Here is a 24,492-nt window from a genome sequence, read left to right on the forward strand (position 1 = left end):
CACACACACACACACATACTGCACTTTTTCAGTTTATCAGTGTATCGATAACACGTCAAATATGGTCCCAAAATAGATTCTCCTTTAAATTATAGTTCTGATATATAGATTTATATTCGTCTTATATAAGTTTACAATGTATAATTTGTCGGTTTTGATCGTGTGTTCTAAAGTAGAAAGGACTTCATAGGCACTTTGATTTTGATTGTTTAATGAGTGGCTTAATATAAGTTAAAGTACATCTTTGTGACTAAATACATTCTTGCCGAAGCAGATAAAACATACAATAATTTCAGGCACACAAACTTTACATTTTACTTTGGTCTTTTCTTACTTTAACAAACCGGTCCTCGTCGCTTTATAGACATATCTGCATAGCTTAGGAAATAGCAAATCTGGCCACACACACACACACATACTGCACTTTTTCAGTTTATCAGTGTATCGATAACACACTTTAATCAAGTCAAATATGGTCCCAAACTAGATTCTCCTTTAAATCATAGTTCTGATATATAGATTTATATTCGTCTTATATAAGTTTACAGTGTATAATTTGTTGGTTTTGATCGTGTGTTCTAAAGTAGAAATGACTTCATAGGCACTTTGATTTTGATTGTTTAATGAGCGGCTTAATATAAGTTAAAGTACATCTTTGTGACTACATACATTCTTGCCGAAGCAGATAAAACATACAATAATTTCAGGCACACAAACTTTACATTTTACTTTGGTATTTTCTAACTTTAACTATCTACAGTCCAGTGTGTTTTATCTCTTAGCAGATACTACCAGAAGGCACTTTCATTTTTTAAAAGAGACTAAATCTGCTTTACAAGGTAATAAAGTGCTTGCTCTCGGAGTTTGACTCAGGGTGTAATGCACCGGTCAGGACTTCTTCAGGTACCAGAGGGGGACGTTAGCCGAGGATGCACGGGGTTTGTGGTGGTTTGTGACTTTCATCTCCTTTGTCTGAAAACAGCAGAAGAAAATAAAGAATTAAAACATGCTCAGCAAGAAAAATAAGAGAAGCAGTGAATCCTGCAGATATTCACACTCACACAGGCAGCATCCGTCAGCCCGAGGCATCGCGTGTTTTTCTGCACACCTGCAAAGAGAGAGAGGCCGGATGTAGGTTATACCCTGCATTTAAAATGACAACACGACGACACTGCGGAGGATCAGCTCTGACTGGAATCACACAACAATTACAAAGCGCTCACGGTGCAGCCGGTGGTCGAGCTTCTCCAGCGAGAGAAGGACTTTCTGCTCCTCCAGGGAGATGGTGGTGAAGCCCTGTGTTTGGGCCGTTTCCATGGCAGCTACCATCTCTCTTTCCTCCAGTCGGCCGGCAGCGTGTCCTTCAGCCAGGTGTAACTGGGCTGAGAGCACAGACAGCATCACGTCAAGGGCCTGGTATTCTATTCTCACCTGCTTCCACTTTACTCTGCCAGTTCTTTTTATGTGTAAAATACGGCTGCACTTTAGTCTTTCTTTCTAAATCTACTTACTACTGTCTATGAGAATGTTCGGGTATTTAAAACACGCAGGAGAGAAGTCTAATGAGTTGAGCTTGACAGGCGACAGTTTCTTGGAAATGAAAAGCTTATCTGATCTATAACAGAAACCTGAATGCTGATATGCACTGAACACATACCTTCATGTGTCAAGGCCACGTTGCACGTATTGGGAAACATTCGGCCTGGCTCCGTCGACTGTTTGGATGGCTGCACAAAATAAACAAAGTTATTTAAGGCTCAGATTAATGTTATATAAGATATTCGAGTAGTAGTAATAGTAGCAATCAAGCACAACAGGCAGAGCGAGAAGTAAACAACACATTTTGCGTCAATTCTTAGTTTTACTGAAAATCTATAGACTTATAAATAGTTGTGTTTCGTCAGGTTTAACACCGAGGACGACATTAAAGGGACTGTGAACTGATTCAACAAGTTCAAACACACCCCTCCACCGATCAATTATTTAAAATCCCCCCTCCACCCCCCACCCACCACCCACAGGGCATCGGCGTGCATGTACCTGACAGGTCTGAGGAGGAGGAGGCCTCCTGTTCCCGGAGCCAGGAGACTGTCTGCACTGCTCCGAGCAGGGTTTCCTGAAGACACGCCCACTTTCCGGCGCCTTGAATCTGGGGGCGAGTTTTTCTGAGAGCAAAGGCATTAGTCAGAATCGTTAGAATAACATGAAAAAATAGAACTACATAATTGTGGATGATAATAGAAGGTGGTGAGAGCACGCCCATAAATTCACATTCACTTTTCTTTGACGTTTTTGACATTTTCACTGATTTTCCCAGAGAATAATTCATGGATCTTGATGGAAAACCAGGAACGCTTAGAGGAATGATTTCTCTGTGCATTTTGGTGCAGCTTGATTAAAGTTAAATTATTGATTGTTGGGACTGATTCTACTTTAGTTGTAGTTGTCGCCAACAAGTCGTTTAACCCGAGCGACTACACAGCGTCTCCTAAGACCTTTGTTTACAACAATTAAAACAAATTTGATTTGGTCTAGGAAAAGATAAAGGTTTGAGTTCAAATGAGGCATTGTTAAGATCAGAGGACGTTGGTTGCCATGGTGTCGGATGGTTCAGGTTATGAGGATGTCATCGACAGCAGAAATAACACAGGAAACAAAAAAACGTCTCCTGAGTTTTGCCAACACATCCTTCCACCAACTTCCTGGTTCCTTGTTCTTTTTTTACGACGTCACCTGACTTCCTCCGGCCTGCTGCCGTCATCGGCACTACAGCTGCTGGAGGTCGACAATAAAACGCAGTAAAACAAGTTGTGATATGCTGCTGCGCCGGTGATCTGCCGGCTCGACGCTACATTCTGTCAGACACAAGTTTCCAACAACAGGCACAACTAATGCAGGAAGAGAAGATGTCTGTGAAGTTGACTACAAGGGTCTGAGAAAACAGACAACCTAGGATTGTAACTAGGGTTGCAAAATTCGGGGGATATTCAAACCTGGAAACTTTCCATGGGAATTCATGGGAATTAACGGGAATATACAGGAATAAACTGGAAATAATGTGGGTAATTTATACTAACTGTATTTACCTTGTCATAAACAGACATAAATATGAACATTTTGTTTTGTCATAGGCTGATTTGAGCCCTGAGGAAACTTTGGGCACTTGACTTTATGCTTCTGCATCGTTGTGTCATTCTTAACATAGGTCTTTGCACAGTATTTGCAAATGTACACAGCCTTTCCTTCTACATTGGATGGGGTGAAATGTCTCCACACATGAGATAGTGCACGTGGCATTGTTCTGTAGAATAAGATGAGAAAAAAGTTTGATAAAAAACACTAATGCAATGCCAGAGATATAAATAGTTAGCCAAACAATTGGAATAGTCTGTAAACATATTTTACAATTGATGGATAAATGAATGGAAATAGGCTAGATGAACAGATGAACAATCATCAATCAGCATGCTAATATGTTTTTCCCCAGTAATACCATTGATATTATTTTCAAAATTCCCGAGCTTAACTTCCCATAGAAACTTTTTGGAAAGTTTCCGGAAATTTACCGGAAACTTTCCGCCCCTTTGCAACCCTAATTGTAACATGTAAATGTACCGTTTAATAGCAATAATTATATTTGCCCTATTAAAGATGATATTTAAAGACAAAGAAGCTTTTAGTTTCCCAGTATGAAGCCAAACCTGGATCTGTTCAGCTGTGCAAATCCTAAATGAGAGTTTGTGAATGTATCCAGGAGCAGTTTTTGCTTAAAGCAAGTTTTTTAACAGTCCTGTGTGATGTTGTGGGAGAAAATGCAGGTCATCACTTGTGGCTGATAACACCGCGACGCTGCTGATGGCAACATGGGACAGATTATTGGCCTGGGCTCGAGGCGCGGCAGACAAGGGGCCATTGTAAGGCAGGAAGGTTTTAGGGTCAACTAAGTCCACTTTTCCACATATTACAGGCTTACTCTTTCTTTCCTCCCCTTTGCTGTGCGAGTGTATAGTCGAGAGAACTTTACAGGATCCAAATACGAGACGCGAAAAGAACAGTTATTCAAATGTGTGACATAGGAAGTGGTGCCAAGGAAGACACAGGATATGGGTAGATGATGACAAATGGATCTCCTTGGTTGCCTACACAACTTTGCGAGTCACACAAACACCACACACAGTCCATCGACTGGATTCGGCCTCAATGAGATTCAACCGTATGCGAAGAGTTCACATTGTTATCTTAGTTTGGTTTCAGTTTGACAGCTAATGGGGGCAGAGAAACAGGTTTGAGAGAAACTGTGGGCAGCTCTAAATAACACTTCCTCGCAAACACACAATCCGAGGCCTGAGCAGTGTGAGGGCCGGGCGGCCAAAATATACATTACCGTCCTTGATGGCCAAGGCGCTGCGGACGCCGTGCCAGAGCTGTGAGATCTCCTCGTCCGTGGGAGTGAAGTCTAAACAGAGAGCCCTTTCATTGGACACCGTGCCTCTTCTCCTCGGAGTTTCCTGGTGACCTGAGCTAAGCTTGCTCTTCGCCATGCCCTCTGAGCCGGGGCATGTGTACGGGGGGGGCAGCGGTGTGTGCACAACACCGCTATCTGTTCTGATTACATGATGTGAGCCTCCCGAGGCGTCCCTGCGCTGGGCCGGCTCTCCAGCCCCGGCGTGTTTACTGTTGACACCACACGTGTGATCCACGCCATATGGAGCCTTGGCGACATACGCCATCTTCTCCTCCTCCACCGCTTCCATCCGGGGAGGTGGGCGGGGCACCATGGTCCTCCCTTGTGTTTTGGCAATCCGATTCAGCTCGGTGGCAGATTGAGGTCGTATGACGGTGCCCTTTCTAGCCCCGGAGGAAACAGGAGCCGCTCTGGCTCGGGCGGAGCTCTCTCTCCAAGGGGCCTTGGGGCCGGTGGACCTGGTGGCGTTCTGCAGCACCTTGACCTCCTCTGCTCTATCCCGGGGTAAACTGACTTGAACCCCAACATCTGCCCACGCTTGCTTGGTAAAGTGATAACCAGTGGAGGCTGCAGGGGTCACGCTGGGTCCAGGCTTGGGGGCCCCTGGGACTGGAGCAAGACTTTGCTGGTGGTCCTCTGGGTTTTTCTTTGACTGAGACGGGATGGCAGACCTGTATTTATTCTGCTCTTTCACCTCATAAACCTCATCGAACCAATGCACCTTCTTTTTGGTAGGGTTGCACTTCACCTTATTCATCTTAACCCGGATCAATTCAACACTATCTTTGATCGCTAAAGCTACTTGTTCTGCAAAGATCTCTCGGCCTGAGCCGTGCACACACGCTGAATCTCCCGACTCGTATCTGGACGTCTTTTTAAGAATCCCCTTAAGGAATCTGACGTTACACGTTGAACGCGGCTCCCCGAGTGAGAGAGGCAACTTTCCTTCTCCCTCCTCGGGATGCTTGAAGCATTTGAGAGCGTCTGCCTGAATGTTGGACGGGCGAGCATGTTGCAGCACGGGCTCCGGGTATAAAAACTTATTGAAGTTAATATAGGAAGCGCTGGGCTCTTTCTGGGATGAGAGATGGTGGTTTTCTTTGCCCGTGTGCCAAAGTGTTCCGTATCGTGAGGAATTATCTATGTTGCTATCATATAGGAAAATATTTGGCTTTGGGGGAGCCCCCGACGAAATCTCTTTGCCGTTGCCGTTTTTGGCAGGAAGAAGAATCTCTGTAGCCGACGGATGTACGAAGGGTCTGTCATCGTGGACTCGCTGCTGTCGGAGATCCAACGGAGCCTCTGGTTTTGGACATGACGAGTCAAGTGCTGTGCTGTCGGGTGTAACTGTGTTCACGAAATTGATGTTGTCTCTGGCATTGTTTCGTGTGGAGTTTGCCTGATTGTCGCCGTTCACTGCAGGTTGTGTCTCTGGCTTCTGCGTCTGCTCAGACCTGAACCCCCAGGGGGCGTTGAAAATGTGCATCTTATTGTTAGGCCCCTCTGACTCATCTTGTGTTTTCTGCTGAGGCTCCTGCTGCTTTTGTGATCGGGCCAAGTTTCCATCGGGAAGCCGCATTGCTGATGAAGTGAGGTCTGATGTATGCGGCGGCTTTTGTGAGTCGAACAGGTAAAAGCGGGAATTCCACAGATTATCTCCAGCATTGTTGTTGTCCTCATTCTCCAAACTGTCCTTACAGACGTCCGACACGTGGCTGTCCTGGAATATGGAGAAGATAATAAGATTGACATGTTCTATTGTTTTATGTACCACATTAAAAAACTGTTAACCATGACAATGTTTGTCTTTTTTTCCAGCACAAAATCGCACATTTGATAAATTCTTTCCACTTTGACATAGTATATCAACATATTGGTCCCACAAGACAAGACATGATTGGATCATGTTGCCGTTAAAGGTGATAGGGTCGCAGTGAAATCCCCAAAAAAGGAATAGTCAGTTAAAATAAGGACAACTGAACTCTGCAGAGCCATTTGATAACAATGCTACTGCCTGAGACACAGAAGTGATTAAAGGGAACTGTGTAGATATCTTATACATACACAGGACTGTAGTTCAGAGGTCACCCTAGGTAAATACACCTAGAAAACTACACTAGGTTTCTGTTGTGCTTGCAGGACTTGAGATCCTTCTTCACTGTTATCATTTATAATCGGGTCTGCCGTTAAAGGTGCACTTCACTTTTCTTAACAAAACTGGGACAGTATGGCAGCTTTGGAAAGGAGTTGGACATGTTGTTTATACAATCGTCAGGTGGGAAAATTACAGATTTTATACAAGAAGAAATTATATTTCATGCACATATTGTTATTTTTGACCTACTGGGGTCCATCTAGTCCCACACACACAAAGAAACATTAAGTAAGTTTGAAACAATATTCACACACATATTGCACCACAGTGTGCTGAGGCTTGTGAGTCCTCCACCACAGTGAAGAGCTCATGTCACACTGCTGCACCCTAGGGGTCTACTCGTGTAGGTTAATATATCAAAAGAAGCTCCAGTTATGCTAAAATGTTTGAAGTTTTTTCCTCACACACCACATCGGATGAATTCATATCTGAAGCGCAGTTTTTTTTTTAAAGTTGTAATGGAACTGCATCCTTTCCAACAAGATATGAGAAGAACATTATAAGTGTAGAAAATAACAGGATTAGACTAACTTATTTACAGAAGTTTACAAATTAGGTTATCACATATCTGCTGGTAAGGGTTCAGGGGGTTAGATCAAGCTCATATAAATTGATTAGATTAAAAAGATGTGAATTTTAGATTACATTACACCTTTATGACCATCATTTGTATTAATTCAAATGTCCATTTTTCTATCTTTCTAATTACTTTTTGCCTCAGGATTGTGTTGGTCCTTATGTGTGGGAGTCAAAACAACATTAAACATCATTAACAAAAGTGAAGGGATAACATGGAAAGAGTAAGAAAACCTTAAAATAGCAAAAGGTTTTGTTTTGGAATTGAATTCAAATTGAAATGATGACGAACCTGTGGGCTGTAATTCTGCTGCTTCTCTTGTGTCTCGTCATCTTCTATGCTGTTCTTGGAGAAGGTCATCCTCTCCTCCAGGAGCATTTTGGTCTGGACCTCCACAACAGAGAGAGCTTGGCCGTGGGTGGACTGAAGAGAGGGATTGCAGTTTCTTCAAGAGAACACAGAAAAAATGAAGGTAACATGTACGACTCCTCCAACAATAAGAAAGAGCCACGAATGAAATATATACATTTATTCATTTTTAATCCTAAAAGCAGTGATTGGGGCATATTTCATATATTATTCTGACTTTGTTTTACCTGTTAATGTTGTGGTTTCTGGACAGGTATGACAACTGCTGGGTGTTACCACCCACAGGGCCTTGAAGTTGACTGAGGGCATCCTCAATATTTGGAACGTCTTTTGTAAAAGCTAAAACCACATGAAGGAAAAAAAACACAAATCAAGCTGAAATGTCTTGATACCGTCGTCAATGTTTCTCATTCCTGAGAGAAGTACGTGAGATGCACGACTGACTTCGTCTCCTTCTCTGAGAGGGAGGCAGGTGTCCTCTCTGGAAGCGCTCGGTAGCCTCCTGCACTCTCTCCCTGCGTTGCTGCAGGATCGTCTCCCTGGCCTGCTCCTCCTTCTCGTCCCTCTGCTTCTGTCTGTCCTCCGACGCCCTGCGGCCATGACACAGAGCTGAGCAAATACCTGAGGCACGCTGGCACTGATTGAGTCTAGACCGGCCGTGTTTCAGATACAGAAACCTGAGTCTGTTTGTTGAGATGTGTTCGGTCATTAATAAATTAAAGCAAACACTCGAGGCTGGGTTCACAGAGACTGTCAATAATTACATAGCAGGGTCAATAAAGTTCTGCGTATTTGTATTATACATTTGGGAGGATGTTACTATGAGTGAAGCCTCCTAGTGTCTATGCAACTTTAAATACTTTTGATTTTCTAGGCTCTGAGAATAGGGGTTTTCTCAGTGGTTAACTTTGGAAAATGGATAATTGTTTCATAAATTCTTGTGTGTGACAGTGTGGATTATGATGAGGAGAGTCTTTAGAGGACTTCATTCAGTAAAAACTCACACACATGAGTAGGAAAGTTGTTTTTAGCGTCTGTATGAGCCTCATTTGAGGATGAACTTTGCAGCTCAAGATCTATTTCTAGGCCTAGACCGAAAAAATCTCATCTAACCCTCAAAGGTGTTAAGCCCAAGCAGGACAGGAGCATAGTCCATAGGCTGCATGTTGAGGAGACAGGTTCATACTCTACTACACCAACAAGTCAGCATCTGCCTCCAGGAAGACATGAAAGATGCTCATCCTGATAGTTCAGGTTTGGACTGCATAATACATTAAAAACAACATTGCATCATAATCATAATATCTGTTCACTAACTTCCTGCGTCGTTTGGTCTCCAGGCAAAACTTGCGAGCTCGGGCCTGGCAGACTTTCTGCTCCTCAGCAATAAGTTTCTTCTCATTCTGGAGGTCGCTTGCAGCACCGGACCTGGCATTTCTGGAAGAGAGCAGCTAAGGACGACTCGTTTTGAAATATCTGACTCGTTTTTATCTACATTTTTAAACTTAATTTATATGCCCGTTCTCACAATTTTACATCATATATGTGTAATGTTATCATATTTCTAGCAATCTTACAATATGTATGCTTTTTGTTCAATAACAAAAAGTATATAAATAAATATATGAGTACATATATAGGATCATAATAATGAAAACTAAAGGAAAGTTATAATAATAAAAAAAAGGTTATATCAAATGTGTTTCCATATTAATCAAATTTTGTACCTATATTTCAGTCGTTTTATTCTTCAGACGTTATTTAATCTACTTCCTGGGTTTGATTTCCATCTTAGTTGACATTAAACTGTGTGATGTTCGATGAATTTGTGTAAAGTCATTGTTGCACAGCACTTTTCTCTCTAGATAAAGTCAAATCATCATTATAATTATAACAATAATCATTATTATTCTGAGTCTGCAGGACAGATAATAGAACACGAGGAGGATACGAGTGGTAGAAGAAGCTGTCGTGCAGAAGCCTCATCCTCCGCTGGATCACACCGGGCTCTCAGGCAGCTGCAGCCCGCCGGGGAGGCTCCGAGCTGCGGGTCCCTCCTGGAGCTAACCTCGGTGTAGCTCGATGCTAACGATGCTAGCTCACTCATCCATGTTTACCAGGTGGACCCACAAGGGGAAAGGTTCAGGGTAACTTCTCCTGTGGATCAGCAAAGTGTATGCGGTGGATTTAAAACTCCTTCGCAGCTCGGTCGGTGTCTCCTGCTCGCTGTGTGTTTACCTGGTAGTCATGGTAACCGGGGGTATTTGTTTACATCACCTCTCTGGGATTTGGGCAGCTGCCTTTGCTGCCACAGCTTCTAAAGGCAGCGGCCTATGATGTCACACGGTTGAGAGGCAGCGGCCTGTGATGTCACACAGTTTGCAGGCAGCTGTGTGTGATTCATGCAATGAGATATATTCTGCTTTATGAAAGTTTATTAGATAGTTTGCAAACTCTCATTTCCATATGTGTGATCTTGGTGTCTCTGGAATGGGTAGGAACTTAAAAACAGTTTTCCCAGTTACAGTTTGACTGATACTGTGCCTGAGTAAACTGTGATAAACCAAAGAAGAAAATGTATATTGTTATCCTTGCCTTAAATTCTGCATAATATGGTGAATAACTCCCTGATAATCACTGCTCATGTAGCAATGTATTGACTAAACTGTGCATTACATTACGTTATCTCTCTATAGGCTGAATAAATGTATTTTGTGTTTTTTGTGTTACAAGACAGCAAAGAGAGACTCATGCAAACCATTTAAATAAAACTTTATTTACAATCATAAGTTGACTTTGGCTAAAATGTTTTCCTCATGACAGGTTCTCATAGGCATTCTCCAAGGACTCTTAGTTCAATGCACTAACATCCATAAGAACAATTAAAATAACACAGGCTGGCTTATCCTGTTAAAATAAAGTGAAATGTACTGATATTGATGCAAGCTGTTATTTATACTTTCCTGTTCAACCATTAATTCAAAATGTGTAAATAATCACCTTTTATTTCTTTATGTTTGAGTAAATTGTGCAAAGGCAGATCATAATAACTCAATTAAAGCATTACATTATAGCATTGTCTATTGTGATGAAATATTGTGTAATTTATGGTAAATGTTCATAATGGAACCTTAAACAGTTCGACAGAGCTGCCAAAACAGCAGGTTTTACAAGTGTGTGTCAAAGATAGCAAAGGTATTGTAGGTTAAATTGACATTTATATTAAAACATATTTGACGTTCAATGGCACACAGGCATTAAACAGCTGATGATACATCAAGAATAATATTCTATTTTATTATTGATATTCTATTTTTGTTCTATTTTATACTATTTCTATTTTATTTTTTACTTGAGCATTGCTAGAAGAGAGCCTGTGACTCAAGCATTTCATTGCCAGCGACTGCTTAATGTTATTGTTGTGCATTTGATAATACAAATCTTGAATCTTGAATAACAGCTTCTCACCGCCATCATTTCAGACAGAGGAGTAACGTCATGGAAAAATGTGAGTGTCTTTATGTAACTCATTGAAGAGAAAGCAGGGTTCCAGTTTCAGTCATTAAGCATCATGTTCCACTGACATCACACACAGGTCCGGCTACATCCGTGTGTCCTACAGATTGTTGCTCATCGTTTTAACAACAGCTCAACTCTCTATCAACATCTGGAAATGATGCCTGGACAAAGGTCATTACACAGAAAGACATAAAGAAACATCAGGAACTGGTTACATCACCTTGGCAGTTTTCACATGATTCGGAAAGTACAACTGACTCGGTATTTGTTATATAAACCACTATATGTGTTTACTTATTGTTTTACTTATGGTGTTATGATGAAACCATAACTGTACGGCAGCGTCTCAGCCCTCCATGGCCCTGGAGCAATAACAAGTAAGTGCATATTCACAAACTGGACCAAATCTCCCTGAGTAAGTCACAAACAGAAACCCACTCTCAGACAGTGTGGCAGCAAAGGCAGCTGCCTCCAAACAGAGGAGGGAGCTGCCACGATTTCAAGCTTCAGTTCAATGACACAAAACACAGGAAAGGCATTAACAGCATTTAGGTAGATTCAGGTACAAATATAACAAATAAATCAGATATGTAAACGAACATATTTCACATTAGAAGTGGGGGAATACAGATTAATTATTCTTGGCGCTCAACACGCTGATAAACATTCATAAACTCTCAGGGAATAAGGGACAACCACCGGAAGTGGCTCTGAGGCAGGGAGGCGGCAGCAGTGGCAGCTACTGTGAACCACCGGAAGTGGCTCTGAGGCAGGGAGGAGGCAGCAGTGGCAGCTTCTGTGCACCACCGGAAGTGCCTCTGCGAGCTGCCGCTGCCACGATGCGAAGCTGGATGTCCCTCCGCAGACGGGTCCTTTTCAAAGTGTCCGTGTCCGGGACAACAACCTGGAGGAAGTGACCGTCCGACGGGAAGCTCACCTCCTTCTTCCTCCTCTTCTTCCTCCTCTTCCTCTTCCTCTTCTTCGTGTGTGTCCGGGTAGCTGCCACACGACGTCCAGCGTGAGAGGAGATGTGCCCTTGGAAACGTGAGTCACATGACAGGTGTAAACAGGAAGTGGGACGTGTGTGTCCTCTGCAGCCGGTTGCTCGGTAACAGGACAAAGATGGAGAAAAGTGCAGAGAAGAAGTGTGTGTGTGTTTCTGTCGCGTTTGTGTCCCGGACTTTTCTGCAGAGTTTGTGTGTTTTCCCACGTTTTAAAACAACAAGAGATTCTCCGGGTGGACGAGGCAGGGACGCAGCTAGTGTGTCCCCTCTCATCTGAGAACATGGGGACCGAAATTAATAAATAGTCCCTTGTCCCACACTCGACTGTAACGCAGCCTGTAACGTACCAGGGGCTACAAGCCAGGAGACGCCCATGTTTATATTATCAACCAATCAATCAATCATCAATCAATTACATTTTATTAGTATGGCCCATATTCACAAATCACAATTTGTCTCATAGGGCTTTAACATGGTGTGACATCCTCTGTCCTTAACCCTCAACAAGAGTCAGGAAAAACTACTAAAAACCCTTTTAACAGGGTAAAAATCATAGACTGTATATAAAAAAATACATAGAAACCTCAGAGAGACACGTGAGGATCCGTCTCCTAGGACAGATACAAGTGCAATAGATGTCAAGTGTAGATTAAGATTAAGATACATTTTATTTATTAAGATACATTTATTTGTCCCAAACACATGCACAGACATGCACAAGCACACTGCTTTTAACCCATCTGGTGCAGGGCACACAGAGCAGTGGGCAGCCATGTACGGTGCCCGGTGAGCAGATGTTGGGGGAGTAAGGTGCCTTGCTCAGGGGCACTAGACAGGGTAGGGAGAATCCTCTTGGATTTTCGACAGATCAATCCAGGTTCGTCTTTTTGTTGTTTCTCCGTGGAGTCGAAGCAGAGATGAACCAGAGACCTTTACTGCCATAGTCCAAGTTTCTGCCACTAGTCCACCGCCTCTCATCATCATCAAGATAAAGGTTTTAGCAACATTGATGAGGGTAAATATTTTGAAGGATAACTGAAGGTCAATGAATTGATGGATTAGAGGTGTTGGAATGACACGCTAATTTTAATTAATTAATTACAGAGAATGAAATCAACCGTATCTGTATTTGCACGTTTTGTGACTTTTAGCTATATAACAACACAACAACAACAATGATATGTATTATTAATAGTATGAGTAGTAGTATTATTATTGCTGCATGTAATTCTACAACAGCCAGAATAATAGGATGTGGTCTAATATATAAAAACACCTTAATCATAGGCTAGAAGATATTTGGAAGAATTACCACTTAAACTTATTTCACCCATGACTTAAACTAATAACAATAATGATATATATATTTTAAATCCCCATCATATTGAGGAAACTACCATAAGGTGAATATTTATATCTTATATCTCCGTTTCACACTGATTGAATACTCGTGATGTATTAGTTTTGCCGAGCTTATACCTGCTCTGCTCTGCCTCTTATCAAACACATGGGTTATTATTACCTGCTACATCTGGGGGCACGGTGAGGTAAGAGGATTAAGGGAAATCTGCTTTTTTCCAGATTGTTTATGCAGCATTGACAAAAGCCCACTGCATTAAATAATCATATAAATCCTAAACAACCATATGGAGTATTAGTGTCGCCGCATGGAGCCTGTGCACCACTGACCGTCACCAGAGTTCACATGAAAATAATCCGTCTGCTTGAATTTATGTCACCGTGAGTTGGGTCAGCGCTTAAATCCTCCATTAGTTTGACATAGTGTTTTAATATCTTGGCCTTTTTTGGCTCACCGGGCACAATTATAGAAAATCTAGTAAACTGAGATATACGATCTTTCTAAAAGAAGAACCAAATGTACCCAACAAATGCTAATATTCCATGTTACATACGCACCTTTAAAGCTGCTCAACCACCCAGTGGGCGTGTGGAGGCGGCTCTGTGAATCAGGTCTCAGGGCGAGAGTCAGTGTGACCGGTGGGAGAGCGGGTCGGCGAGAGGCTGGTGGACACGAGCTGCAGCTGATCGCTTGTGGATATATTTTATATTTTTGGGTTCTAATGGCTTCATGAAATGAAGTGGAGCAGTTTTCTCTGAGGTGAGTGGATGGTATCTTGTTGGGATTTGCTCATATTGACGTGAAATATCTGGTGATGCACAGTGAACATGATGAAATTACTTGCAGAGGTCATTTGAGAAATGTTGGTGGTTATTTTGTGGCTTTTGAAGGGAAAGTTTGAGGCCCATGAAAAGCAGGAGCAGCCTGTGAGAGGAGGCTGATCCTGCAGCTTCACATGTTTCCGGATCTCCTGTTTTAAACACTGAGTTATTCTTATCCACATAGTGAGGACGTGGAATATATTGTTTACATGTGTATTAATATCACAAAGATGAACTGATTGCAGAACAATCTGATCAATCATACACTGCGTCTTTAAAGGGGTGATGTCATTAATCTACCTTTATTCATCACATCCAATTTTGTCTGTCCCAAGAATATCAGAAAAACTAAAACAAGACATTTGCAGAAATTCATTACACGGCTAAATTGTCATTTCAAATGCAAAAATGTTTCTATTTTCATTTGCTGATCATGCAATTCAATTTTACTCAGAATTTCCTCACTATAAATATACTTTTTTTAATCTTATCTCAGTTGACGTAGATGCCAAACATGCCATGTCTGTATTTGTGTATATACTGTGCTCACCGGTCAATTATTGAAAATCCTGTTAACTCTAATTATGATTGAATGAAGGAACATTGTCGTCCGTCATTGCTGAAGCAATTAGCTCCGGAGATAACCACATTATTCAAGATGCTATAACACACAACAGAAAGGGGATTTACTTGTCTTGACAACGACACAAACTCGCATCCAAACAGTCACAGTCACGCGGCAGCATCATCACCACCGTCTAATGAAGTGAGTAACCATCATCTTTACAGTGAATTCAAATTTACCAGGATTAAACACTGGATGGCATCGTTGGGTAATGTTCCGTGTTTGGCCGGCGAGCAGGCAGAGGCAGAGTGGATGAACGGTGCCAGGACAAGAAATGAAGGCGAGCAGATGATGAGTCTGTGGGTGGCGTCGCACATGTTGTGAGAGTTATGAATCTGCTGAGACCAGCTGTCCATCGCACATTGTTGTCCACTCACTGCTTTATGATGCCGGGGCCTTTTTTTTGGGGAAATGCAGATGGAGCCGATCCTCATGCATCTAAACCGGTAGACTAATTAATGTCATGTGTCTGCTTAGGGAGAAATTAATACTCATCCTGAAGCTGCTGTGAGTGGAAATTGAGGTTGTATTTAGACTTTTACAGAAACATTATTTGTACTTGCAGTCATATAACGTGTACTAGTGGCAGAAACTTGGACTACTGGCAGAAAAAGGTCTCTGGTTCGATGCTGGTTCGACTCCACGGTTCGACTCCACGGAGTTTCAACAAAAACTTACCTGGATGGAATAACAACAAAAAGACGAACCTGGATCTGTCCCAAAAAATCAAAAGACTATTCTCCCTACCCTGTCTAGTGCCCCTGAGCAAGGCACCTTACTCCCCCAACCTCTTCCCCCCCGGCGCCGTACATGGCTGCCCACTGCTCTGTGTGTCCTGCACCAGATGGGATAAAAGCAGAGGACAAATTTCCCTCAATTGCATGAGTGTGTCTGTGCATGTTTGTGCAGGTGTGTGGGATAAATAAAAATGTATCTTATCTTATAACAACAGTATTATATCATCTAATATACTTTTGCCAGATGGAGCAGTGAAGGGGAAGCCATGATGCTGCGTCCGGCCGTGTCCAGACCCCGAAGACCCGCTGTACGAGGAGCCGGTTACCTCCTCCATGCCCAGTCATCCTCCTTCCTCTCCATGACAGAGGAACTTTTCTTGGATGCCGCAGAATACGGAAACGTCCCTGAAGTGAGGCGGATGCTGGAGGAGCTTCCACACCTCAACGTCAACTGCGTGAACTACATGGGCCAGAGTGCATTGCAGCTGGCAGTGGCCAACGAGCATCTAGAGGTGACCAAGCTCCTGCTGAGGAAGAAGGACCTCGCTAGAGTAGGCGATGCTTTGCTGTTGGCCATCAGCAAAGGCTACATCCGCATAGTGGAGGCCATCCTGGGTCACCAGGCCTTCGCCGACAGTGAGAGACTCACCGACAGCCCGGGCCGGGCGGAGTCACACGACGACTTCTTTGCCTACGACGAGGACGGCACACGTTTCTCTCACGACATCACTCCCATCATCCTGGCGTCGCAGAGCAACGAGTATGAGATCGTGCACATCCTCCTGACGAAGGGCGCCCGCATAGAGCGGCCTCATGACTACTTCTGTCAGTGCAGAGCCTGCAGCGAGCAGCAGAGATACGACGCCTTCAGCCATTCACTGTCCAGGATCAATGCGTACAAAGGTCTGGCCAGTCCGGCGTATCTGTCTCTCTCTAACGAGGACCCGGTGATGGCAGCGCTGGAGCTGAGCAACGAGCTCGCTGTCCTGGCAAACATTGAGAAGGAGTTCAAGGTACGGTCATTAGGGTTGCAAAATTCCGGGAATATTCAAAGTTGGAAACTTTCCATGGGAATTAACGGGAATAAACTGGAAATGTTGTGGGTTATGTACCTTGTCATATACAGACATAAATATAAACATTTGTTTTTTTCATAGGCTGATTTGAGCCCTGAGGAAACTTTGGGCACTTGACTATATGCTTCTGCATCGTTGTGTCATTCTTAACATAGGTCTTTGCACAGTATTTGCAAATGTACACAGCCTTTCCTTCTACATTGGATGGGGTGAAGTGTCTCCACACATGAGATAGTGCACGTGGCATTGTTCTTTAGAATAAGATGAGAAAAAAGTTTGTAAAAAAACACTAATGCAATGCCGGAGATATAAATAGTTAGCCAAACAATTGGAATCGTCTGTAAACATATTTTACAATTGATGGATGAATGAATGGAAATAGGCTAGATGAACAGATGAACAATCCTCAATCAGCATGCTAATATATTTTATCCAGTAATATCATTGAAACTTACCTGACTAGTCCTGCACACTACAGCAGGCCTCAGTAGCGCTGCTGTAGAGTGAAGGATGCTGGGAATTATCTGTGCATGTGATGGAAGAATGCACAGTGGAGGGTTGAAATGCAACGTTCAGCGTGTGCTGCATTCCATACATCTTTAAAATAGAGTTTTGTATGATGTTTTTATTGCTCAGCGTTTAATTTGCGTAGTTGTTTTTTTTTTCAAAATTCCCAAAATTCCCGAGCTTAACTTCCCATGGAAACTTTCCGCCCCTTTGCAACCCTTTAAGGTCATTGATTAAACCCATTGCAGGCTATGATGAGATTATATGGTGCTACAGTTCTTGTCTTTCTCTGTTGCAGAACGATTATAACAAACTGTCCATGCAGTGCAAAGACTTTGTGGTCGGACTCCTGGATTTGTGTCGGAGCACCGAGGAAGTGGAGGCCATCTTAAACGGGGACCGCGACTCGTGTCAAAGCCACGAGACCTTCGGCAAACAAAGCCACATCAGGCTGAAACTCGCGCTGAAGTATGAAGTTAAAAAGGTGAGCATGGGAGAAACGCACTTTATGTTTTAGTTTCAGACGTCACGTGTTCTTGAATTCACACCGGAGCTTTCCTCTGTCCCTGGGTCAGTTTGTAGCTCATCCAAACTGCCAGCAGCAGCTCCTCTACATCTGGTACGAGAACTTCTCCGGACTCCGTCAGCAGAACACAGCGGTGAAGGTCCTGCTCGTCCTGGGTGTAGCAGTCGGGCTGCCAATCCTGGCCTTCATGTACTGGATCGCACCTTCCAGTAAGGTCAGTTCCTGCACCGCCATACTCTGCAAGATTCTACTTTTTTGTTGTCTTGACTTTTTCTTTTTTGCAAATCGTTTCAAGCTGCACTCTATCACAGCAAAAAAAAAGGGAAATGAGCATCTGATTTGCAGTTGACGTGTTTCCAATCTTTCTCCCTGTTTGTTGAAAGTTGAAACAAACCGATGCTGCCAACATGTTTGCCACAACATTTTTAGAAGGCAACTAGAAGAGCATTCAGCAGAGCGTGTCCCTCCGCCAAGGCCCAACAGTCATTTGGACGTCGTTCTAAAACTACTGAAGATACAAATAAACAGTGGATTGTCTACTGAAGCCACTTTATCTCAGCTACACAAAGTTACAGTTATCGTACAGCAGCTGAAAGGATTTGCTAATTTGGCCAGATAGAATCCGCGTTTAAACTTGCTAGAACTGGATTTCTGTTTGGATCCAAACCAAATTCCACACACATGGCTCCCTGAATATGTCAGATCTTTTTCATCAAGATCCATGAATTGTTCACTTGAAAATTGGTGACAAGGATAAAACAAACAAACAAACAAACCATCAAAAACTCCCTGTGTCACAATGTTTGAAATAGTGAGAGGAAGTTTTCAGATTTGCACCAAAACTTAATGGATTCTTTCTTGGTCCTTTTGTGGAAATCCGTCCTGTAGCTTTTATGTAATTCCGTGGACAATCAACAAACCTTTTTCTAAAGTTCCTCTGTTCTCATGGTCATAGAAGTTTAAAGCATTATTGTCAGAAACCCTCTCAGAGCAGAGTTTACTGATTTGGTTCTTATGTGTTTATTAATTTCTCACCATGAAAAGAGCAGTTTAAGATGATTTTTACCTCTGTGTGTCCCGACTTCTCTCAGTTGGGGAAACTCATGCGTGGACCCTTCCTGAAGTTCGTGGCCCACGCTGCTTCCTTCATGATATTCCTCTGCCTGCTGGTCCTGAACGCCGCCGACCGCTTCGGGGGAACGTCGCTGCTGCCCAACATGACCGTCCACGACCACCCGGCCCAGCTGTTCCGTATGAAGACCACCCCCTTCACCTGGATGGAGATCCTCATCATATCCTGGGTCATAGGTGAAAACTTTCCCTCTCATCCAGCCCTTCTCCCATTCTTATATATACAACCCCCGCTATAGCTCAGATAATTTCCTGGTAGATTGGAATATTTTTTCAAGATTATGTCAATGTGATAATATTTCTGACGCCAGCTCTTCTCTATCTCTCGTGATTTAAGTCCGGCTGCGACACAGTTGCTTCCCTTTGCTCTGCATGCAGGCTCAGGGATATTACGAGTCATAAATCCCAAACATCTTTCTTCCATGAAATGGCCCACGTAGATAATTATGTATTCTTCCCACGTGCACCATAATAAATCAGAGTTGCAGTGACTTTGCAAAGATGAAAAAGGCAAAGGTGACTCTCTCACGCCACAGGGGAGACTCTGGAGCAGCATCACACAAACACACACACCCACACACACACACTTTGCCAGCAAACAGCATCAGCATATCTTGTGTGATTTGACTATCAATTAAATTGATCATATTTGTGATTTTTCTCTTCCGTTCAGGGAAGATCTGGGAGGAATGTAAAGACATTTGGTCGCAGGATATCCGGGAGTACATCTCCGAACCCTGGAACCTTCTGGACTTCAGCATTTTGGCCATATTCATGACGTCTTTCATCGCCCGGTTGATGGCGTTCTGGCACGCGTATTCTGCTCAGTGTTACGTTGACGAGCACTTCACCGACCTGTCCAACATGAGCCTGCCCTCCGACATACAATACTTCCAGCTGGGTGAGTCAGGGGATCAGGGAATTCCAGAAGTGGAAAGCAAAGATTCAATAGTGAGTTTTGTTTTTGAGTGTAGTTTACTCTGCAAAGGAGGTTACAGAATTTTGAACTTTTTTTAACTTTCGTGGATATAGTGGCTTATATCTCCCACCAAAGACGTTACGTTTTCACCTGAGTCCGTTTGCTCTCATAAACCATTTGTTTCATTCTCAGCTCGGATCAACTGGATGCCCTCGGACCCGCAGCTCATCTCCGAAGGCCTCTACGCCATCGCAGTGGTGCTGAGCTTCTCTCGCATCGCCTACATCCTGCCGGCCAACGAGAGCTTCGGGCCGCTGCAGATCTCTCTGGGACGCACAGTGAAAGACATCTTTAAGTTCATGGTGGTCTTCATCACAGTGTTTGTGGCTTTCATGGTGGGAATGTTCAACCTGTACTCGTACTACCTCGGAGCCAAGCACAACGATGCGTTCACAACGTGAGTTTTTACCTGAAAAAAGGGAAAGAAAGAGAATTGTGCCTCTGGATTCACTCTGTGTTGAATCAATACGAGAGGAGAGAAACACATTTGTTGAACAACATTAATTTAATTGTCATGTCCTCATTCCTCCAGGCTCGAGGAGAGCTTCAAAACGTTATTCTGGGCCATCTTCGGATTGTCTGAAGTGAAGTCCGTGGTCCTGAATATCGACCACAAGTTCATCGAGAACACCGGCTACGTTCTGTTCGGGGTGTACAACATCATCATGGTGATTGTGCTGCTCAATATGCTCATCGCCATGTTCAACAGCTCCTTCCAGGAAATACAGGTAAAGTCTTAACTATCCAATGCTAATGTATTTTTGTGTCTTATCCGTTATCCAAGGCAATAAGGGGCCATTTTGTTGTTTGAACATATTTATATTGGAGATACTCGTAGATGTTTTGATTTATTGCTGATTTGTGTAAAAGCTGTCACATTAATTTAAAATGGCAGGTGTGAGACTTGGCTACAGACATAATAATATGTACATGAATGCAAAAGTACAGATTTTGTGTAAATGTCTCCTATGACAGATTAAATAATGTGCAACACAACAATCAAATAAAAATAATCACAATTAATATGATAGGTAGCATTGGAAAGAGAAATGTAGACAAGTTGCACATCAGAAAGGCAAACTGACTATAGAACAGAATAGAATAGAAAAACCTCTTATTCTCTCTCTTCTCTGTTGCTGCAGAGCGACGCTGATGTCGAGTGGAAGTTTGCTCGAGCCAAACTGTGGTTCTCGTACTTTGAGCACGGCGTCACGCTGCCCGTGCCCTTCAACCTGGTTCCCAGCCCCAAGTCTGTCATCTCCCTCCTGCTGGGGATCAGAGGATTCCTCCGTCCTGCACCTCAGGGCAAAAACAAAGAGAGTTCAAACGATGAGACGGAGCTCAACAAGGTGAGGCGTCAGCTGCCGACAGCAAAACCTCAAAGCACGGAAACAACCAAAATCGTGTTGTTGACTGTGAAGTAATGGGTTAAGACAGGAATTCACCCGGTGCAGTATATTCTTTAAAAAAGGGATCTACAGGGCCCCCTTGTGTCACATTTACAAGCTGCAGTTTAAGTTTCCAAGTAAATATGAACTGTGCTTCTTCTCTTTTGTGTTTTTTTTCTGATCTCAGTTGAGGCAACAGGAGGATCTGAGCGTGGCAGCGTCTATTTGTCCGACTCACCACCAGGTAAAGACGTTTCTGTTTCCTAACGCTGAGTCATCTCATAACACACATGAGAAAAAAGACAAAATGCAATACTACAAAGTAAAGTAACTCAAGAGGAGAAATTAAAAAAACCTAATCAGATAATTACTGTATACACACTGCATTTAAGAAATAGTTCAGACTTCCCCACAGAAATCTAAACTCAACGACAGCTGATGAGAAAACAAAAGTAGAATTTATTAATTTATTAAAAAGGACAAACTGAGTTTGCAATTATCAGGCTTTGCAGTGACTCCTCTTCTCTTTTAAAATAAATCTCTATTCAACATTAATAATGTGAATTAATACAAAAATAATAGAACCTTTACGCATTGTAAAAAAAAAATATATAATTTTAGTCATGGTCTTCTTGAGTCTGATATAATAAATATGGTACCTGAGGTAACTGTGATATAAAGAAAAATACATAAGTATATCATAATCATAATAACATTTATAATATAAAAGACAGAAATGGAAAAGCTACAAGAGGTGAATTTCCATTGAGAATTATCTACATCTTCAATGAGTCCACTCAGTAAGTAAATATAATTGATAGATTATGATTTGGGCAAGGCACTTATCTGTCTATTAAGTCTCACAGCTCTCAATCCACATCAGAGAAAAGACCAAACCAGGCGGTGGAAGCAGCTTCCTGCAGAGCTCTCAGGCAGGACAGATCCGGGGGATGCCACAAAATTAAACTCTGTGGCATTGAAGGTTTTTCCAGGAGCCACAGTGACCTCCATAATTCTTAAAAATGAAGAAGTCTGGAACAACCAAGAGCTTATGGCGCGGCTGGACTAAGCAATCAGGGGGAGAGCGGCCTTGGCTGGAGCCTGATGGTCACGCAGATCCTGGAGATAAATCCGATAAGGACAGTCTGGACTTCATGACGGAGTGGCCAGATGTGAAAAACACATGAACATGCGACCTTAGACCTGAAGGACTTTCAGACTGTGAGAAACAAGATTCTCTCATCTGATGATTTCCTTATTTAGCCTCAATTCTGAGCATCATGTCCGATTAAAAACCCGACACTGCTCATCACCTGCCTGTGAAGCATGAGGTGGCATTAACCAAATGAAAGGTTTATCCAGAGAGATCAGGACCTCAGACTGGGCCAAAGGTTGAAACTACCAACAGGACAGTGACACAACTCTTTTTCGTCGTTGTGTTGTTTATGGAAAATAGGAATAAAAAACCCTGTAATCATGTCGACAGTTATACGTCTTAATACATGTGATATTATTTGAATCATCTGTTATTCTGTTTTTTGAGAAATTGGCCAAAAAAGGAGGTGAAATTCTTTTTCTTGCTCTTCCATTTTGAGTTTAGACTGATAAGAGGGAAAATTAAGTTTGAAAATGTAGTAAAAGGCTGCAAAGGAAATGAAAGGTGAATATACTTTATGAACATGTGCCAACATCTTGAGTCTGTCAAATAATAATCTACATAATCAAACGTAGCTTTTCTTCTTCTCTAACTCAAATCTTCTATTCGTTACCACAGCAGATAATGAACCGCCTCGTCAAGAGATACATCGTGAAAGCACAAACGGATAAAGACAACGACGAAGTAAAAGAAGGTGAGTTTGTCTGGATACGCTGCTTTTTATAATATATATATTTATATATGTAATATAAAATATTTTATTGTTTCTCCGCCCACAGGTGAGCTGAAAGACATAAAGCAAGACATCTCCAGTCTGCGCTACGAGCTGCTGGAGAGGCAGAGCCAGGACACGGAGATGCTGACTGAGCTCATCGGGAAACTGGGAGACGTCATGCGTGTTCAGCAGGAAGAAGAGTAGAGGCCCAAGCTGGCTTCTTCAAAACGTAATGTCAATATCAAGATCCGGACACGCCGCACTCGTCTCATTATTGAGGAATCGAGGGTCAAAAGGCCTTAATGCTCAGACGTGGACATTCAGAATGTTAAATATGGAAACCTTCCCTTAGTGTAGCGTCACATTCTCCTCCTCCCCGTCTCTGTACAGATAAACAACATGGTGGCACTGGTGGAACACGGTTTTTCTTGCTGCACAACCTCTGTTTTCCTCATATCTACTGCTGATTACTCACATATCATGTTCGCATAGTGTGATTTGAGGGAGAGTTGTAATAGTAAAATCAGTTGTGATAAAACAGACGTATGAGTCTGGATAAAAAACAAAGGAAACGATTGCTGGTGATAGCGGCCCCTCGGACATTCCTGTGTTTCTCCTTGTTTCTAATGTCGTGTTTTATTGAAGCGTTGATCCCTAACATCAACTGAATATAATTAAAAAATCTATGCTGATTGCTTTCATCTCAGGGCACAGAGGGGTTTTATGGCTTCCTCACATCATTAGATCAGACATTGTTGTTCTCCCTCACTCGCGGTGAAGCCGGACAAACGTCTGAGAGCAGCTTGACCTGTGGAGTGGTTCCACTCGGAGACTAAAAGCTACCGAGCCGAGTCCCCGAGCAGCCTTTCCTCCCGTGTGTCGACAATATCAGACATCTGATTTACAAAGAGGGAGCCAGAGGGATTGTGTTACACAATGATTTGAAAGCCGCCGGTGGTCACCATGAGGCTCCAGCATCACATTTACAGATTACAGGCTGAGAACTGGGCCACATTACAGCATGGTGAAGAACACATCATTTAGATACGAGTGTGGAGCTGCAATCCAGGAATTATGTCGGCCGCAAAACACGAGGATCCCCGGTGATACCGTCCTGGTGTTGACGCAGGAGATAGGGCCAAGGCCTGCGTGTGCATCACACTTCCACACTCCAACTGTCAGACCCATTGTGTTATCTGAGCAGGATAACACAGTGTAAACCAGTAGATTCCCTCCAGTTATGACTCGACATGACAGAGAATGTAACAGAAGATGTTCTTCACTTTGTGAAAGTGCATTACACAAATATACAGTAAAACATGAAGCTTTGAACAGATGCAAATGTACAAAAATGGAAGATAATTGAAAATAAAATGTTGAAT

General features: G+C 42.8%; 2 protein-coding genes across 2 annotated transcripts; one reads left to right on the forward strand and one right to left on the reverse strand.

Moving 5' to 3' along the window:
* Positions 1–888: 888 nt before the first annotated feature.
* Positions 889–9,552, reverse strand: cep126 (centrosomal protein 126). Its single transcript, XM_061072590.1, has 12 exons — positions 9,518–9,552; positions 8,884–9,003; positions 8,011–8,156; positions 7,794–7,905; positions 7,489–7,642; positions 4,385–6,185; positions 3,827–3,940; positions 2,041–2,165; positions 1,658–1,727; positions 1,224–1,382; positions 1,062–1,108; positions 889–972 (listed from the first exon to the last, which is right to left on the reverse strand). Exons 1-12 carry the CDS (start codon positions 9,550–9,552, stop codon positions 889–891), a joined length of 2,967 nt encoding a protein of 988 aa, XP_060928573.1.
* A 2,441-nt stretch (positions 9,553–11,993) lies between these two features.
* trpc6b (transient receptor potential cation channel, subfamily C, member 6b) lies at positions 11,994–24,443 on the forward strand. Its single transcript, XM_061073324.1, has 12 exons — positions 11,994–12,129; positions 15,877–16,645; positions 17,514–17,699; positions 17,791–17,955; positions 18,833–19,049; positions 19,546–19,773; positions 19,984–20,248; positions 20,384–20,579; positions 20,994–21,200; positions 21,427–21,483; positions 23,014–23,089; positions 23,175–24,443. The coding sequence occupies exons 2-12, from the start codon at positions 15,899–15,901 to the stop codon at positions 23,312–23,314; spliced, it is 2,484 nt and encodes an 827-aa protein (XP_060929307.1). The 5' UTR covers positions 11,994–12,129; positions 15,877–15,898; the 3' UTR covers positions 23,315–24,443.
* Positions 24,444–24,492: the final 49 nt, after the last annotated feature.

This window comes from Limanda limanda, chromosome 6 (assembly GCF_963576545.1).
Source record: "Limanda limanda chromosome 6, fLimLim1.1, whole genome shotgun sequence".
NCBI classification, from domain to species: Eukaryota; Metazoa; Chordata; class Actinopteri; order Pleuronectiformes; family Pleuronectidae; genus Limanda; species Limanda limanda.

Excerpts from the sequence above, each read along its gene's own strand:
- cep126 (XM_061072590.1), bottom strand. The coding sequence starts at position 9,552 with ATGAGGCTTCTGCACGACAGCTTCTTCTACCACTC. Across the intron at positions 3,941-4,384 it reads CGCCTTGGCCATCAAGGACG|TTGACCCTAAAACCTTCCTG; the intron begins GTAATGTATATT and ends AAGTGGACTTAG. Across the intron at positions 1,109-1,223 it reads GCTCGACCACCGGCTGCACC|GTGTGCAGAAAAACACGCGA; the intron begins GTGAGCGCTTTG and ends CTCTCTTTGCAG.
- trpc6b (XM_061073324.1), top strand. The coding sequence starts at position 15,899 with ATGATGCTGCGTCCGGCCGTGTCCAGACCCCGAAGACCCGCTGTACGA. Across the intron at positions 21,484-23,013 it reads TTTGTCCGACTCACCACCAG|CAGATAATGAACCGCCTCGT; the intron begins GTAAAGACGTTT and ends TCGTTACCACAG. Across the intron at positions 23,090-23,174 it reads CAACGACGAAGTAAAAGAAG|GTGAGCTGAAAGACATAAAG; the intron begins GTGAGTTTGTCT and ends CTCCGCCCACAG.